The sequence below is a fragment of the Panulirus ornatus genome, chromosome 44 (assembly GCF_036320965.1).
Source record: "Panulirus ornatus isolate Po-2019 chromosome 44, ASM3632096v1, whole genome shotgun sequence".
NCBI classification, from domain to species: domain Eukaryota; kingdom Metazoa; phylum Arthropoda; class Malacostraca; order Decapoda; family Palinuridae; genus Panulirus; species Panulirus ornatus.
In genome coordinates this window covers 8386221-8405844 of record NC_092267.1, presented here as the reverse complement: position 1 = coordinate 8405844, position 19624 = coordinate 8386221, and the positions used below count along the sequence as shown (strand labels likewise).

The window sequence follows — 19624 nt, the reverse complement described above, 5'->3', positions numbered from 1 at the left end:
ATATGTTAAAGATAATTCACTACTTGTTATATCAACAGTCTCATTATTTACTTAATCATACAATGAAGGTTTTGATGAAAATTCTAAAAGCTGGCAGATATACATGTTAAGCCCATAAACAAAATGCAACACTTCCAAGATAGCTTAGATGAAGCATAGATGCATTCTGTCAGTAAATCTTCATACTGACAAAATCATTACATCTTTTCATTTAGTTTCCAGTTTAATCATATCTGGTTTATTGTATGTGTATGTTGATGTGTGGTTTCAGTACAAGATAAAAGCCAAAGAAAATTTTTCCATTTACTGGAAAAAATACTCACAATATAATTCATGTGAATATTTCATAAACAATTACTATTTAAACCTTAGGGTGAGAAGGAAGCTATTTAATAGTTGCTAAAGTGCCCTCAGTTACTCTAAAAGTACAACTAAGCGAGTTAAACTTTCAATTCAAGCAATTATGTTATTTACACAAGGGAGCTACAGATGGGTTTCTCTTTATGCTATATGATTAATTCTAAAAATGGTGCTACAGCAATGATACAGGTGGTTTTATTACTAGAACTGCTGCTAAACCTAATTCTCCTTTAGCTCATCGAAACCCAGTAAAGTACTATAATATTTCAACCGTACAAACTACCTATTGATGACTATACAATCTAGTGGATTAGTATATTAATGCATTCAACTTTTACTCTAGCATTACCGAAAAAATCAATGGGATTACTAATTGTTACGGAAAATCTAGAAGTCAAAAGGAAACGGTAGACCATACGTCGGGAGACTAATAGTGAAAACGTGAAGGAGATCGAAAATCCGCAAATCATCGAAAATGTGAAAATCTAAGAAGACCAAAAATAGCCTTCTGGTGTCAAAATATATTTGGGTAGAGCATGGCATAATGCAGCATCAGCAGCAGCAGCAGCAGCAGACGCATGCGGGTGGGTGGGTATGTATACCGCGAGGGTTCTGCTGGAGGGAGGGTGTAGATCTGACCCCTCGGCCAGGTATGCTTCGGGGTGACCCAGGGTGCTCAGGAATCACCCTCAGGGGTTGGAGGGAGGACCTCTGCTGGGGGGAACTGCAATGGGGGGGCTGCAGGACTAAGGCGGAGGCACGACGCTGGGGGTAACTCTGGCGGCGGGCGTACACTTTGTGCCCGTGAGCATGAGTACACACACGACGCTCACCTTCCTGGCTTAGCTGACCTGAGACCCAACTTTACTTGTTGTGGCACACAACCACCAACTCGTAATTGAACATTGAGGGTGCAGATGATCTGAAGGTGACCTTAAAGTTGCATCAATCTAGTATGCCAATAAAGATTTACACTTCTTTGGATATCTAGCACAGTATGGTACAATATCACTGAAAATATCTTGAAGAAATTTTGAGCTCATCAAAAGACACTCCCAGCCATGAGATTTACATACCATATTTCCAGTCCTGTGAAAGATGTTGTGGGATGTGTTTTCATTCAGTTAAGATGTGGTGAAGTAGAAGTTATGCCATGCACAAAAATGTACCCTTGAAAAATTACCACTCCTATTACCTAAATCAAAAACTCTACAAAGCTAATAACACAGGATAAAAAAACTTCTTCAGTCCTAAGCATATTTTCTGCAAGAAATCAATGCATACTATACTAAAATTATGGAAAAATACTGCAAATATATCCACCAATTTCTCAACATAATGCAACATTAATTCACTTATAGGAATACAACAGATTAAAGTACAGACATGTACTCCATTAACACATGTCACAAGTACAAACTAGAGCTCCATCAACAAGATTATACTTCAAATGTTGCTCTGCATGGAATGCTATTATGAAATATACATATGAGTGTGTTATGGAGCAATTATGAATTAGAGAACGTCAGCAGGAAAGAAAGCACACTAAAGATGCAGTCATGGTAACATTCTGGAACTTACCAGAGACCGTAAGAGGTGGATTGATATGAGCATCTGCATAACGACGTGGGCGTACAAAACGGGCACGGGCAAAAATCTTGAGCACAAGACAGATTAGTGCAGACAACACAGACATGCCTAGACCCAGGCCAAGTAGTGTGGGAACATCTGCTTCCAGGGAGTCCATATCTGATGGATTAAAGTAGGGGACACGTTGTAAGATTTAGAAATAAATGCAGCTGAATATGGAATTACCATTAAAAGCAAAAAGGTGTGATGATGGGGAAAAATAGAAAAAACCTATCAACTACAGCAATTTTGTTGTTGTTGTTGTTGTAAGTATGCAATACAATTATCATTATTTTCCCAGTAGGCATTTCCCTGTTAACCTTACTGTCTGAAGGAAAGTAACTGAGGGAAGAAATGGTTAACAAAAAAAAGAAAAAATGCAGATTAAGATTGAATTTCATCAAAGATGATAAACAGCTATATAAAAGTTAGACTGAATTCAAAAGTGCCTAATGCACAGGTTAGTAGGTTCCTATAAAGTCTGCTGAGTGCACTGTATGGTGACTGATAGTATAACACACATAACCTTTCCCTTGCAACAATATGCACATGGATTCATGCAAATCAATTTCCTAAGAAAGCTTTCTTGACTGGTTAGTTAAGATTTTCAATGTATCTATATCTTATGGTGAGATGCCTGAAGATTAGTAGAATACCTGTACAATGCCATTGTATAAAGGCAAATGGAACAAACTGACCTCCAATAACAGAGGTATAAGCTTGTTAAGTGTACTTGGTAAGTTTGTACAAGAAAGTGGTAATCGAAATGGTGGTGGCATGTATAAAGCATCAGACTGGGGAGAAATAATGTAGTTTCAGGCGCAGTTGAAGATGTTTGGATCAGGTTTGCTTTGGAATATCTGTGTAAGAAATACTTAAAGAAACAGAGTGATTTGTATGAGACATTTATAGATCTGGAGAAACCATACACTTTGGTAGATAGAAATGCTTTGTGTAAAGTATCATGAATATTCAGTTTGGGAGGAAAGCTACCAGGATGAGTGAGGAATTTTCATCAGGGTAGTAAGATGTGTGAGTACAATGACGGGGGATGTATTGGGAGGAGCTTTAGAATAGAGTGAGTTGGAATGATGTGGTATACCATGGTCGACGTGCTGTTAATGGATTGAACCAGGGCATGTGAAGTGTCTGGGGTAACCCATGGAAAGTTCTGCGGGGCCTGGATGTGGAAAGGGAGCTGTGGTTTCGGTGCATTATACATGACAGCTAGAGACTGAGTTTGAACAAATGTGGCCTTTATTGTCTTTTCCTAGTGCTACCTCACACACATGTGGGGGAGGGGGTTGTCTTTTCATGTGTGGCAGGGTGGCGACAGGAATGAATAAGGGCAGACAGTATGAATTACATACAGGTGTATATATGCATATGTCTGTGTGTGTATATATATGTATACGTTGAGATGTATAGGTATGTATAAGTGCGTGTGTGGACGTGTATGTATATACATGTGTATGTGGGTGGGTTGGGCCATTCTTTCATCCCTTTCCTTGCACTACCTCACTAACACGGGAGACAGCGACAAAGTATAATAAATATAAAATGATTATAGATATATATATTTTATTATTATTATTATTTTGCTTTGTCGCTGTATCCCACGCCTGCGAGGTAGCACAAGGAAACAGAAGAAAGAAATGGCCCAACCCACCCCCATACACATGCACACACACACACACGTCCACACACACAAACATACACACCCACACATCCCAACGTACACACATATACACACACACAGACACACACATATACACACATGCACACAATTCACACTGTCTGCCCCTGCTCACCCCCATCGCCACCACACCACACACGGAATAACATCCCCCTCCCCCCTCATGTGCGCGAGGCAGTGCCAGGAAAAGACAACAAAGGCCCCATTCGCTCACACTCAGTCTCCAGCTTTCATGCAATAATGCCCGAAACCACAGATCCCTTTCCACATCCAGGCCCCACACAACTTTCCATGGTTTACCCCAGACGCTTCACATGCCCTGATTCAATCCACTGACAGCACGTTGACCCCGGTATACCACATCGATCCAATTCACTCTATTCCTTGCCCGCCTTTCATCCTCCTGCATGTTCAGGCCCCGATCACTCAAAATCTTTTTCACTCCATCTTTTCACCTCCTCCTCTATCTATCTATCATACTTGATCGCCATTTCCCACATCACTGAGGTAGCACCAAGAAAGAGACGAAGAACGACCCATCCACTCATATGCATAAACGCCCATACACGTACATATACATACACATACATGGTGGAAAAGATCACAAATGAGCACGTGATCAAGTATATTCCTTTGAGTCCCTGGACTCATAGGTATGCATATACATATACATATCAACATATACACATACCCATACATATACATACACATACACAGACAGATACATATATACACATGTACTTACATCTCATATAAAACTAGAGTAGAAATTCCAACTGATAGTCCCTAACATAGAGAATGACATATCTGGCAGTTTCAGTAATGGGTAATGCTGGAGAGAAAGGTTTCAAAGAGATGGTAAGAAATGATATCAAAGTGGTAGCTGAGGTACTGGAAGGACTATTTCACGGTCAAGATTGTGATGTTAAAAAAAAGAAAATCAAAATGTAGAACCTCTCATGGTGGAGATATGTACCTCAAACATTTCTGTTATTGTATTTTCCCACATTAATTAAGTTGTATTCAGGTCCTTCATTTCTTATGCTATTCCCTTAAGAGAAAACAATAAATGCTAGTCATATCTATACCAGTTCATTTATGATAAGTGTTGATAAAGCTCATAATAACTACACAGTGAAAGTAGTAACAAATTATCAGTACTACAAAAAACATATAATCCATAAACAAAATGTTGCAGTAATGAAATAATACTGCATTATTAGTTTAAGACAAACATAAGTGTGATCCTGCAAGTATGAAAAATATGCATTTCTCACTTACCAGGAAAACAGAGCCTTGGAATGGCAAGACCTTGGATGACTCTGACCTCATATTTTTCGCGACACTGACACTCGGTGAAATTAATGGAGTACTCCCGGCAGATAGCATGTACATCATGAAATTGGCATTGGCCATGGTGGAAACACGGTTTTCCAAGTAGAACAGCTGTGGAAAGAACAATACCATCCTCTATTATATCCAAGCACCCATAAAGACAAATATTTTGGAGACTTTATTCTCGGATCATGACAATGTCTATTTTGTTTTAGTTCACTGGTTTACATTTCATACGATACATCAACTATGTAGAGTTGTAGCTCATTCCCTTTATCTTAACATACCAAAGAAACTCAGTGGGAAAAATATAAAGGATAAAAACAAATGTGCAGTTAACTAACATAAACCAAGAAAAGCATGTTTAATAATTAACAGAATCTATAAGAACCTTAATGAACTTCCACCAGAAACAGCAATTACTTTAATTTTCTGTTAATTTGGTAATATGCAGTTATGTTTGTCTGCTCTCATCCACCTAGTGTGGCTGAAGTAAAGCAGTGATGATTCAGAGAACTACTTTGATCATTCTCATATGAGAGGTAATGAAAATGTTCTTTTACATATTTCTTTGAAAATCCATTCATGACTCACAGAAAACAAGTTAAGAAAATAGTTTCATGTGTCTTTAGATGAGAATGTCTCAAAGAAGAAAAAAAGGTTTCTTTTAATTGCAAACTTGTTCACTAATGGTGTGCATATTGGATGAATCAGATCAAATAACACTGGTATATTTTATTGATAACACCACAAAGAAGATAAATCTTAGCCACTAAAAATGGCAGGTGAGATTATCTAAAGTTCTACTGATATTCCTTTATGATTGCATGTTTTACACTGTTTCATCCCCAGTTTTCTTAATTTCCAAATCCCTCCCAAAGCCTTTTTCACTCCATCCTTCCATCTCCAATTCGGTCTCTCCCTTCTCCTTCTCTCATCCATTTCTAACACATCCGCCTTCTTTGTCAACCACTCCTCACCTATCTAATCTCAACCATTCTCTTCTTACTACTACACCTTTCTCTTGACTTTTCATATCTTAATCAACCCTCCTCACATCATCTACCATCCTCAAACATTTAATTTCCAACACATTCCCCCTCATCTGTATTCAATCATCAATGGCCATGCTTCACATCCATATAACAGCATCAAAACTACTATACCACCTCACATACCTAACTTTGACATCATACATAGTGACCACTCTTTCTTCACATTCCCTGTGTCCCTTCACCCATCCTATGACTCTTTTCAGCTCCCAAGGTTCCATTTGCTGTCATGTCCACTCAAAGGTACCTAAAACACTTCACTTCCTCCAAGTTCTCACCAATCAAACCCTCCCCTCAAACAGCCTACTTCTTTCCACTTCTAAACATATCAACTTTTCATTTAATCACATTCGTTCTCAACTTCCTCCTTTCACACACTCTCCCAATCTCGAAAAACAAACTTCTGCTACTTCTCATTTGAATCTACCACCAATGCAGTGTCATTAAGAACTAGTATTTAACTCACAGGCCACAGCCCCCACCCCTAACAGACTGCATACCTTCCCATTTCCCTAACACCCTCCCCTTCACCACCCTCAATACCCCATCCATGAACAGATGAAACAGCCATGGTAGCAACCCACATCCTTGCCACAGACCCATCTCTCCCTGAAGACAGTTTCATCCTCCTCTCTTCTTGCTCCAACTTACTCCCTACCATCTTAGTTCTAACAGCTTTCCACCCCCACCATATACTGGTAACATAATAAGAATGTTTGCAGTAAACAAGTGCTATGAGAAAAGAAGCAGAACTGGAATACAAGAGTCTCACGTTTGGTGCAGAATTTGTTGTCAATTGGAACTGGATGGTGTACGTCACACTTGCAGGTTCTGGTCTTGTTGTCGCATATGGTGTTGGTCCCTGGGTCACAGTGTTCCTCGCAGGGGTCGCCAAGCCCCTGAGTCCCTGAGTAAGAAAAGAAAATATTTTAGAAAACAGTCCCAAGTGTCAGGTTGATCTGCTGTTGATACAAAAACATACTGAACTACTCCATAAGTATTTTTGCATGCATGAAGCAGAAAGTATACCTTAACATTCAAAATAATTGTGAACACATTAACGAGAGTTGGGATGAGAGAGTATCATTAGACTTTAGGAAGAATAAAAAGATGATTTGGAAGGAGGTAAATAAAGTGTGTACAACAAGAGAAATGAGAACTACTAGTGATGAAGTGAGGAGATGGAGTAAGTATTTGAAGGTTTGTTGAATGTGTTTGATGACAGAGTGGCATACACAGGGTGTTTTGGTTGGGGTGGTGCGCGAAGTGACAGGGTCAGGGAAATTGGCTTGGTTAAGAGAGAAGTAGTGAAAGCTTTGCGGGAGATGAATTCTGGCAAGGCAGTGGGCTTGGATGGTATTGCAGTAGAATTTATTAAGAAAGGGGGTGACTTTGTTGTTGATTGGTGGGCAAGGATATTCAATTCATGTATGGATCACGGTGAAGCTCCTAAGGACTGGCGGAAGGCATGTATATTGTCATTGTACAAAGGCAAAGGGTATAAAGGTGAGTGTTCAAACTATAGAGGAATAAGTTTGTTGTGTATTCCTGGGAAATTGTATGGGAGGGTATTGATTGAAAAGGTGAAGGCATGTACAGAGCATCAGACTGGGGAAGAGCAGTGTGGTTTCAGAAGTGGTAGAGGATGTGTGGATCAGGTATTTGCTTTGAAGAAGGTATGTGAGAAATACTTAGAAAAACATTTATGGATCTGGAGAAGGCATATGACAGGGTTGATAGAGATGCCTTGTGAAAAGTTTTAAGAGTATATGGTGTGGGAGGTAAGTTGCTGGAAGCAGTGAAAAGTTTTTCCCAAGGATGTAAGGCATATGTACGAGTAGGACAGGAGAGTGATTGGTTCCCAGTGAATGTTAGTCTGCAGCAGGGGTGTGTGATGTCCCAATGGTTGTTTAATTTGTTTAAGGATGGAGTGGTTAGAGAGGCGAGTATGCAGTTCATTAAAGATGAAAGGGCCTGGGAAGTGAGTCAGTTGCTGTTTGCCAATGATACAGCTCTGGTGGCTGATTTGAGTGAGAACCTGCAGAAGTCGGCGACTGAGTTTGGAAAAGTGTGTGAAAGGAGAAAGATGAGAGTAAATAAGAATAAGAACAAGGTTATCAGGGTCAGTAGGGTTGAGGGACAGGTTAACTGGGATGTAAGTCTGAATGGAGAAAACTGGAGGAAGTGAAGTGTTTTTGATATCTGGGAGTAGATCTAGCAGTGAATGGAACCATGGAAGTGGAAGTGAGTCACAGGATGGGGGAGGGGGCAAAGGTCCTGGGAGCAATGAAGAATGTATGGAAGGTGAGAATGTTATCTCAGAGAGCAAAAATGGGTATGTCTGAAGGAATAGTGGTCCTAAAAATGTTGTATGGTTGTGAGGCAAGGGCTATAGATAGGGTTGTGCAGAGAAGGGTGGATGTGTTGGAGATGAAATGTTTGAGGACAATATGTGGTGTGAGGTGGTTTGATTAAGTAATGAAAGGGTAAGAGAGATATGTGGAAATAAAAAGAGCAGAAGAGGGTGTGTTGAAATGGTTTGGACATACAGGAAGAATCAGTGAGGAAAGATTGACAAAGAGGATATATGTGTCAGAGGTGGAGTGAACAAGGAGAAGCAGGAGACCAAATTGGAGGTGGAGGGATGGAGTGAAAAAGATTTTGACTGATCAGGGCCTGAACATACAGGAGGGTGAGAGGCGTGCATGGAATAGAGTGAATTGGAACGATGTGGCATACTGGCGTCGAAGTGCTGGCAATGGATTGAACCAGGGCATGTGAAAAGTCTGGAGTAAACCATGGAAAGGTCTGTGGGGCCTGGATGTGGACAGGGAGCTCGAGACTGAGTGTGAACGAAGGTGGCCTTTTTTTGTCTGTTTCCCTGGCAATACCTCGCTGAAGCAGGGGGTAGTGATGCTGTTTTCTGTGAGGCAGGGTAGCACCAGAAATAGATGAAGGCAAGCATGAATATGTACATGTGTATGTATGTATATGTCTGTGCATGTTTATGTATATATCTTAATATGTGTATGTGTCTATATGTGCGTGTATGGGCGTTTATAAATATATATATATATATATATATATATATATATATATATATATATATATATATATATATATATATATATATATATATATATATATATATATAAGTGCATACGAGTGGATGGGCCATTCTTCTGTGTCCTGGCTCTACCTCGCTGACGCGGGAAACGGCGATCAAGTATTATAATAAAATAATAATAATCATAATATTATATATATATATATATATATATATATATATATATATATATATATTTTTTTTTTTTTTTTTCAAACTATTCGCCATTTCCCGCATCAGCAAGGTAGCGTTAAGAACAGAGGACTGGGCCTCCGAGGGAACATCCTCACCTGGCCCCCCTCTGTTCCTTCTTTTGGAAAATTAAAAAAAAAAAAAAAAAAACAAGAGGGGAGGATTTCCAGAACCCCGCTCCCTCCCCTTTTAGTCGCCTTCTACGACACGCAGGGAATACGTGGGAAGTATTCTTTCTCCCCTATCCCCAGGGATAATATATATATATATATATATATATATATATATATATATATATATATATATATATATATATATATATATATATATATATCCTAAGGACCCGTTTTTTCAGGCTCCTGCAGCTTCAACACTGCGCTCCAAGCAGAAGCAGGATAAGTTATCCTGGGTCCTGTGGACAAGAAAGGTTGGTTCTCAAGAATGTTGAACTCCTTTCCATCCGCCGAAGAAGGTACAGCCTCATCGGGTGACTTCTTTGCAAGGCTAACATTCGTTAGAAGAATCCACGAACTCTCTCTCTCTCTCTCTCTCTCTCTCTCTCTCTCTCTCTCTCTCTCTCTCTCTCTCTCTCTCTCTCTCTCTCTCTCTCTCTCCAGCAAACTATGCATGCATACCTCCCCTACCCTTCCCCAACAAATACAGAGGTGACAAAACACATTAACGCTCTAATAGCTGGACGTGCAGCAAACAACCCCTCTCTCCCATCCCAGTCTTAAACTCTACTCTACCACATTCCGCCATAGAAACAATATAAAATATAAAGTAGATGTACATATCATCGCTATATTGTCTAATAATTCCCCCCATTAACTCTTTCATATCCTTCACATCATACAAACAATTCATCCCGTTCCAGTCAAGGGTTGCACTGTCGTACTCGAGGGTCGTACCGTCGTACTCGAGGGTCGTACCGTCGTACTCAAGGGCTGCACCGTCGTACTCGAGGGTCGTATCGTCGTACTCGAGGGTCGTATCGTCGTACTCAAGGGCTGCACCGTCGTACTCGAGGGTCGTATCGTCGTACTCAAGGGCTGCACCGTCGTACTCGAGGGTCGCACCGTCGTCCTCGAGGGTCGTATCGTCGTACTCAAGTTCTAGTGATGCAACCACGGGCCATTCAGGATCGGACCGACGCTGGTTCAAATCCTAGTCACTGCTGTCGGCTCACAGTCAACCCAAGCAGTTCATCCACCCTTACGGGGCAGGTCGATGAATTAGTGAACATAACGCATAGATCAGTAGGGTCTCGGCTCTGTTCTTGCACTGATAGAAAAGATTCGAAAAAGGAGACATACCATTTTCAGCACTCATGACTTCCCATGGGGAGTTTAGAGCCTTCTAGGGGGGTGGGGGAGTGAGAGGGGAGGGGGTAGGATGAAGGGTGTGTGTGTGTGTGCGTGTGTGTGTGTGTGTGTGAAAGACGTGGGCGTGGGAGAGGAGGTGAGGGCAGGAGTGGGTGTGTGTGTGTGTGTGTGTTGTGTGGGTAAAGAGGAGAGACTGGACAGCGGTCTGCCTCCGCCACCACTCCTAGCACCACTGCCTATACCCACCTGGGCCACCTCACGTACATATATATATACACATATGGGGCCCCACGAGTGTAGAACTCCCTCCCAGACCATACAAATACGTACATATATATATATATATATATATATATATATATATATATATATATATATATATATATATATATATATATATATATATATATAAATATATATATATATATATATATATATATATATATATATATATATATATATATATATATATGCCTACACAGAGGAATATAAACACCTCTACAAGCACGGATGTATACATATACATTCTCATACACGTACACATAAACAAGCCTGAACACGCACAAAAGGACACACCAACACAGACACACGGGAGACCAAGACACGCGAACACAGACGACGAACCTTACACAAACACATACGAAAATCGGAACACACAAGGGATTCCGGTGAAACACACACACACACACACACACACACACACACACACACACACACACACACAGGGACAGTATACTGGTATCGGATATTTGCATCAACTTCCTTAAGGAGCGATGTGTTAGTACAGGGCAAGACTATGGACGGAAGCTTCCAGAAGGATGGCCGCGGCCCGGGGCCATGCCAGGGAGGGAACGTGTGGGGTGCCAGGGAGGGAACGTGCGGGGTGCCAGGGAGGGAACGTGTGGGGTGCCAGGGTGCAAACGTGTGGGGTGCCAGGGTAGAAACGTGAGGGGTGCCAGGGAGGGAACGAGTGGGGTGCCAGGGAGGGAACGTGTGGGGTGCCAGGGAGGAAACGTGTGGGGTGCCAGGGAGGAAACGTGCGAGGTGCCAAGGTGGGAGCAGAGCATGCAGGGTGACAGAGAGGGAACGTGCGGGGTGCCAGAGAACGAGAGTGAAGCGTGCCAGGGAGGATGCCATTAAGGGAACGTGCGGGGCCATGCCAGGGAGGGAACGTGCGGGGCCATGCCAGGGAGGGAACGTGAGGGGCCATGCCAGGGAGGGAACGTGAGGGGTGTCAGTCACCATCACCACCACCTTCATCCATCACAATCACCCATCATTATCCACAGGCCACCATTACCCAAGCTTGAGGCAGGGCCCAGAGATCATGACCCCCCGCACGCTAAACCTGACATAGTACATCCGTGGTTTATTTCGGGAAGATATATGTTACGGCCGGTTTATTTTTAGTCCCGACCATCGGGTTTACTTGTCCACTGAGTTTTTTTTTTCTTTTCTTTTTCTTCGTAGCGTAATATTCTTTTTCGTTGGGGTAGGCCAAGTGAGGCCCCTGGTTCTTTAAGACAATGGAGGAAACGCAGGAGTTTGGCCCCTTGAGCACGACGGTACGACGGTGCTCCAGGGTCGTACCGTAGTGCTCAAGGACCGTACCGTCGTGCTCAAGGGTCGTACCGTTGTGCTCAAGGGTCGTACCATCGTGTTCCAGGGTCGTACCGTCGTGCTCAAGGATCGTACCGTCGTGTTCAAGGATCGTAACGACGGGCTCAAGGATCGTACCGTCGTACTCAAGGATCGTACTGTCGTGCTCAAGGATCGTACCGTCGGGCTCAAGGATCGTAACGTCGAGCGCTAGGATCGTGCGGTCGTCTCAAGGATCGTACCGTCGTGCTCAAGGGTCGTACTGTCGTGCTCAAGGATCGTACCGTCGTGCTCAAGGATCGTACCGTCGTGTTCAAGGATCGTAACGACGGGCTCAAGGATCGTACCGTCGTGTTCAAGGATCGTAACGACGGGCTCAAGGATCGTACCGTCGTGTTCAAGGATCGTACCGTCGGGCTCAAGGATCGTACCGTCGGGCTCAAGGATCGTACCGTCGTGCTCGAGGGGGTAAATTATTGCTTCCCTGGCGTCGTTGTGGTGAGAATGTTGGAACGGGGTTATGCAGTAACGTATCCTCGCTCTCTTCTGTCTAATAAACTCCTCCGTGTTTTATTTCCGGATGCAATCTGATGTGTTTTATCAAGAGCAGTATATTTCGGTAAGCTGTCAAGCTTGGTTTATTCTGGGCCAGTTTTAGCAGTGGTTGATGCCGACAGCAAGTCTCTCGTTTTAGGATGGCTCAAACGAGGCAAAAGTCTTTTTAAAAGTTTTGGAATGACGCGATTTTGTTTTATTTTGGACTGGTATTATATCTATCTTATTTTGGGATGGGCTCTCATTTTAGGACGAAGTTTGGGGTGATAAATTTTGAGATGATGTCATGTGGTTTATTCCAAATTGATGTCAAGTGTATTCAGCCTGGAATGCATTCGTGTCGTAAACATTCGCTGATGTGATCTGTAAATCATTACGTGAAGTCAAAACCAATTTACCATAAGATGACGTCAAGTACATAGCTTCTGTTCGTATCAAGTTTACCTCTCGCATGTTAAATACATATTCTGGTATGTTCTTATAATTTACTAGGAGATTCGAACCCTTGTCTCCTCGCTCATGTGGAGGGGTGAGATGTCGCTAACCAATTAGCCACAAGAAAACGTACACTTGTATTTTCTCAGAGAACGGCGGAATGGCATTGCTCAGCAGTGCAATTACTCACCACAGACATTTCTCCTCCTTATGCCTCCTATATTTCCGTTATAACCTCCTCGCTAATCATTAACATATTTTCCTGAAAATATATATCACATTAGCAGCCAACAGTTTCTACTATGCCATGGAAACGGATGAATCATTTAGCAACTGTATATTGGGGGTTAGTCATCGTGCGTCTGACACCATCTTCGACGTGTGTACAGACAAGAGACAACACCACCTTTTTGAAGTACAGACTTCTGTTTTCACAAGTGGTCTACATTTGAGGATAACAACATACGGTTTACCCTGAACTGATATCAATTCAGTTTTACGCTATGATGTCGAGTTCATTTTCATGAGTACGACTTTAATCCTGAGGTGATGTTTGAGGCATTTATCTCATACTTCGCAGAACAGCTACAGTTTATTCAGGGATGATGGTAAGTGTGGTTTATTGTACGATGATCATACGGAGCTAAGTTTATTTCGGCATGATATCAAAAAGTTTCATTTTGGGAGAGGATATAAAATACAGTTTGGTGTCAGTGATGATATTAAAAGTGGATTCTAACGGATAATATAATGTACGGATTTAATAGGATTGTTGTGTATGAGTCAGTGTGTGTGTGTGTGTGTGTGTGTGTGTGAATCTGTGTGTGTGTGCACAAATCCCTTTATGAAGTAGGAAAGAAGGGGCGATAAGTTAAATTCTATATATATATATATATATATATATATATATATATATATATATATATATATATATATATATATATATATATATATATATATATATATATATATATATATATTTCCCCCACACGCTTAATCGCCGTTTCCCACGTTAACGAGGGAGCACCAGGAACAGAAGATGCACGGCCGCATCCGCTCACATCCATTCTCTAGCACCACGTGTAACGGAACCACAGCCCTCTATCCACAAACAAGTCCCACAGACCTTTCCATGGTTCACCCCGGATGCTTCACATACCCTGGTTCGGTCCACTGACAACCCGTCGACCCCAGTATACCACATCATTACAATTCACTCTATCCCGTGCATGCCTTTCACCCTCCTGCACGTACAGGCTCCAATCACTCAAAAAAAAAATCTCTTCTTTTTTTTCACTCCATCCCTCCATCTCCAATCTGGTCTCCTCCGTTCTTCCCGTTCCTTCCGCTTCTGACACATATATCCCGGTGCGTTTATTTACGTAAAACCGGGTATTTACGGAGGTGAGGTAAATGTGGTTGTAAACAGCACAGGAACAACGCTGGGCGGGAAGGCGCGTGGTGCTGGAGCGGGTCGGCTCCACCCTAACGTGAGACGCCGATCGTCGTCTCTATTTTAAGGGTTTAATCAAGGAGAGCAGCTAATGTGTTATACCTGGGGGGGGTAATGGTGATTCTCTCTCTCTCTCTCTCTCTCTCTCTCTCTCTCTCTCTCTCTCTCTCTCTCTCTCTCTCTCTCTCTCTCTCTCTCTCTCTCTCTGCCGGAGGGAGTGTAGGGTACAGAGAGCCTTCGCTTTGCTAACCTTTTCTTCTACTGCTTACAACGGAGGGGGGGGGGGGGGGTTTCTCCTTGGGTCTGTGTGGTCTATGTATCTACGTAACTCTCTCTCTCTCTCTCTCTCTCTCTCTCTCTCTCTCTCTCTCTCTCTCTCTCTCTCTCTCTCTCTCTCTCTCTCTCTCCCCCGAAGCCAAGGGGGGGACGAAATGGGTGTGGCTCCTTGGCTTACTCCCTTAAAACCCCCTTCCTCACTCCCTAGGGGAAGCAGAGGGTAGAGGCGTTGGTTTTTACGTGAACCAGGAACACATAAATCCAGTTATCAAATGTCCCAGGGATAAAAGGTCAGATAGCTAGTGGGATGAGGGTAAACACGGGTCCCTCCTGCCCTTGTCTCTTGTTTATCATGGGCCATGCACGCCATGCGAGCCCACTGTGTGTGTGTGTGTGTGTGTGTGTGTGTGTGTGTGTGTGTGTGTGTGTGTGTGTGTGTGTGTGTGTGTGTGTGATTACCTGAGGGAGTTTAACCAGCTGGCACGCTCAGCTATGGAGAGCTTTAAGATTGATTACAGTCCGTTGGACTTCATACGTCGGGGGATGGGCCGTTCTGCATTCTTACACGGGATCAAAGATACATCGAGACGTCTACATCTCGTATGCGTTCTGTGGAACATTCTGTGTCAACTGTGGCCACATTAGTCCAGAAATATGTTCTGCAAAACATTCCGTGTCTACTTTGGGCATATATATATATATATATATATATATATATATATATATATATATATATATATATATATATATATATATATATATATATATATATATATATATATATATATATATATATTATTTTATTATTATTATTATAATAAAATATATATATATATATATATATATAAAATATATATATATATATATATATATATTTTTTTTTTTTTTTTTTTTGCTTTGTCGCTGTCTCCCGCGTTTGCGAGGTATATATATATATATATATATATATATATATATATATATATATATATATATATATATATATATCGTGTTCTAAATAAGAATATGTGTCAACATATGAGCACATTACTGTAGCACTGCGTTCCATGGAACATCCTGCGTCAATACCTGAGCACACAAGACTAGCACTGTGTTCTAGAGAACACTTTGCGCCAACACACGAGCACCTCCCCCCAGAGTCCCAGTGTTGTGCTCTGTACAGAACGTGCAATACCTACTTACACAAGACCATCACACACGAGTAAGTGGGAGGTGCAAGCCACGGGGGGAGCTGGGAGAAGGGCTCTCCATACACAGCACTATGGTCAGTGGAGACGCCGGTCTACAGAGGCTCCCCCACTAGAGGGAAAGTGACCATTAGGTGCCTTGAGACTGTTATTTCTGAGAACGTTACGGGAGTGCCACAGGTAACAGAGAGAGAGAGAGAGAGAGAGAGAGAGAGAGAGAGAGAGAGAGAGAGAGAGAGAGAGAGAGAGAGAGAGAGAGAGAGAGAGAGAGAGAGAGAGAGAGAGAGAGAGACGAGAGAGAGAGAGAGAGAGAGAGAGAGAGAGAGAGAGAGAGAGAGAGAGAGAGAGAGAGAGAGAGAGAGAGAGAGAGAGAGAGAGAAGGGACAAATGATGTGTCAAATGGGGACGCGGGGGAAGGGTGTGCCGTGTCGAGGTGGGTGGGAAGTGTGGCTGTGTCAAACGGAAAGGAAGGCGTAGCGACGAGACATGACTGGGGGAGGAGGAGGAGGGTGTAATGTGTCAGGGAAGGGTAGGAGGAATGCTGTATGAAGGAGGAGAATGAGGAGGAGGAGGAGGAGTGGGGTGGTCATTGTGTCGAAAAAAAAAAGAAGGGGAAAGCCAGTCATTTATACCCGGCACAAAACAAAGGCACAGCCCCCATTATACCCGACACCAAGATAAGTCAAGATAACAGCCATGATGACTCGGTAATTATAACAAAACAGCTGATCGTTATCTTGATATCAGGAAGGAAAGACGGAGCGAGCGACATCAACAATAATAACAATAACAGGTTGTACGCACGCACATATCGGGCAATTCGCTAACATAGGCCTGTGATTAGAAAAACGCACATGTACGTGGAAAGACAGACAGACTCACACACACACACACACACACACACCAGACACACCATGTACGCATGACCCCCAGACACACACCCCCCCTTCTCCATCCCTCGTAATCACCCTTGCATGCAATCGCCAGCCATTCAATATGGGCCGCGCCTTCAAGCACACACCAACCCCGGGTCGAGACGGACCGTGCACGAACAACAAAGGACCCAGACAACTACCCTGGTTAACGACACACGGCCCGAGACGCCATGGCACCTCCCGTGTCTCACCACCATGGCTCATTGTCACGGGCCATCATAGCCCAGGGACATTATCTCCACTGTAAATCGTGTAAAACGGGCGCCTGTCTTTCCCATGTCGTCTTCTGGAGGTTAAGGTATTTACGTTGTAAAAGCTGAACTGGTTGTATTTACCGTTGTTGATGTGATAAAGGGATATTCAACACATCCGCTGGCTCATATACACATTTCTCACGTATGTGAGATACATGTCATCTCATTGTTCTTCATTTCCTGAGATGTATAATGTATATTTAAAAAAATATAGAAGACTTTGTATTCATGTTTACACTTTCTAACAAGAGGAAAATGACAGCATTTAATCATGTAAAACATTTTCATTCTTTCATTATCTTTAGTTCAGTGTTTCATGTCCTATCTTCGAATGTCTTATTTTCTCTCTTTTTCGGTGTTTCCCCCCGTTGGCGAGGTAGCGCCATGAACAGACGAGGAAAATGGCCTCATCCTCTAACATCCATTCTTCAGCTGCCATGTGTAATGTGACGAAACCACAGCCCTACCTTGTACACGAATGTACAACCCTTGCTCACGAAGGTACGAACCTTGTACACGAATGTACAACCCTTGCTCACGAAGGTACGAACCTTGTACACGAATGTACAACCCTTGTACACGAAGGTACGAACCTTGTACACGAATGTACAACCCTTGTACACGAAGGTACGAACCTTGTACACGAATGGACAACCCTTGCTCACGAAGGTACGAACCTTGTACACGAATGTACAACCCTTGTACACGAAGGTACGAACCTTGTACGCGAATGTACAACCCTTGTACACGAAGGTACGACCCTTGTACACGAATGGACAACCCTTGTCCACGAAGGCACGACCCTTGTACACGAATGTACAACCGTTGCACACGAAGGTACGACCCTTGTACACGACAGTACAAATCCCGAACACGACGGCACGAACCATGAGTACCACCGGCCTGGCTTACTACCCAGTCATACCGACGGGGGTCAAGGGTCAATCCATCGAGGTCAAGAGGTCAAATTCTCACCCATCAGCTTTCCGGAGGTCAGCAACCTGCAGGCAAGAGAATATTCCTGTACCCGTAATAGTCGGTAAAATATCGGTCATCACCGTTCCTCAACAACACAGGAGAGAGAGCCAGGTGGGGTAACCCTCCCACCCTCTGGATAATCAGGGGTTCGAACCCAGCCACAAATCTTGCCACCCCCAAGATGTTCCTCGCCTGCAACTCTGTAGTTCAGGCTACGCTAAACTTCACTACACCTTGCTTCCTCCTCCTTCTTCCCCCACTGCAAGTGCCTAATTAGCTCACCTGCCCGGCCTTTATCGCTTATTTATCAGGCAATAAATTACCAAATTCCGGGTCACTTTATCCGTCTTTATCGTACTGCACTGTGGCCACAGCCACCTCCCATCCAGCCTGGCGCCTTGTCTTCTACCCTCAACCTCATATTTTTTTTCGTCCCATCGTCCCTCTTCTACTATACCCCCTCCCTTCCCCCGTCCAACACACACACACACACACACACACACACACACACACACACACACACACACACACACACACACATCCAACTGGACACGGTTTTCATTCGACAGAAGCCGCTAAAGTTATACACACCGTGGGATTGCAACGGCTGTTCCACACACACACACTTGCCCCCAGCTTGAACTGTGTTTGTGTGTGTGTGTGTGTGTGTGTGTGTGTGTGTGTGTGTGTGTGTGTGTGTGTGTGTGTATTACCTAAAAGTTTTACACTCTTGGGGTCTCATGCCTTAAACTCTATCTTAAGTACTAAAAAACCCTAAAACCCTTGAATGACTTAGTATTCTCTGCATTCACTCCTTCACTATGTGTTCTCTGTATTCACTCCTTCACTATGTGTTCTCTGCATTCACTCCTTTACTATGTGTTCTCTGCATTCACTCCTTCACTATGCGTTCGCTACATTCACTCCTTCACTTCGTGTTCTTTGCAATCTTCAACAACTCCCCCATGTTTACATCCTCATTTGCCCTGAGTAACCTTAAAATATATAAACATTGACACCATTTTTCTCCCTCTTCTTTTTTCCCCTTCAACATGGAAAAATGCAATGGCGTGTGTCCTGACTTTTCCCCTGTAGTTACCCAGCGTTGGAACCTCCTAAGAGTTGAGACATATGGCTCTTGTGAGCTTACGAAAGTAACTTACCTCCCCGCATCTTCACTACACGTCGCACCTCCGCTTCCGTCAGCCTTCCCCCCCCCCCCCCCCATCTTCTGGGAGACTGTTTACAGGTGGGTAG

At 43.0% G+C, this 19624-nt stretch overlaps 1 protein-coding gene across 5 annotated transcripts in view; it reads right to left on the bottom strand.

The window, feature by feature from the left end:
- The window catches only part of LOC139762714 (uncharacterized), an 80364-nt gene that overhangs the window by 43421 nt on the left and 17319 nt on the right, over positions 1–19624 (bottom strand). For all 5 annotated transcript variants that reach the window (XM_071687733.1, XM_071687734.1, XM_071687736.1 and 2 more), the window contains exons 2-4: positions 6845–6979; positions 4967–5131; positions 1942–2109 (exon numbers count right to left, since the gene is read on the bottom strand). In XM_071687733.1, coding sequence (XP_071543834.1) covers positions 1942–2109; positions 4967–5131; positions 6845–6979 — 468 coding nt within the window. The remainder of the gene's footprint in view (positions 1–1941; positions 2110–4966; positions 5132–6844; positions 6980–19624) is intronic.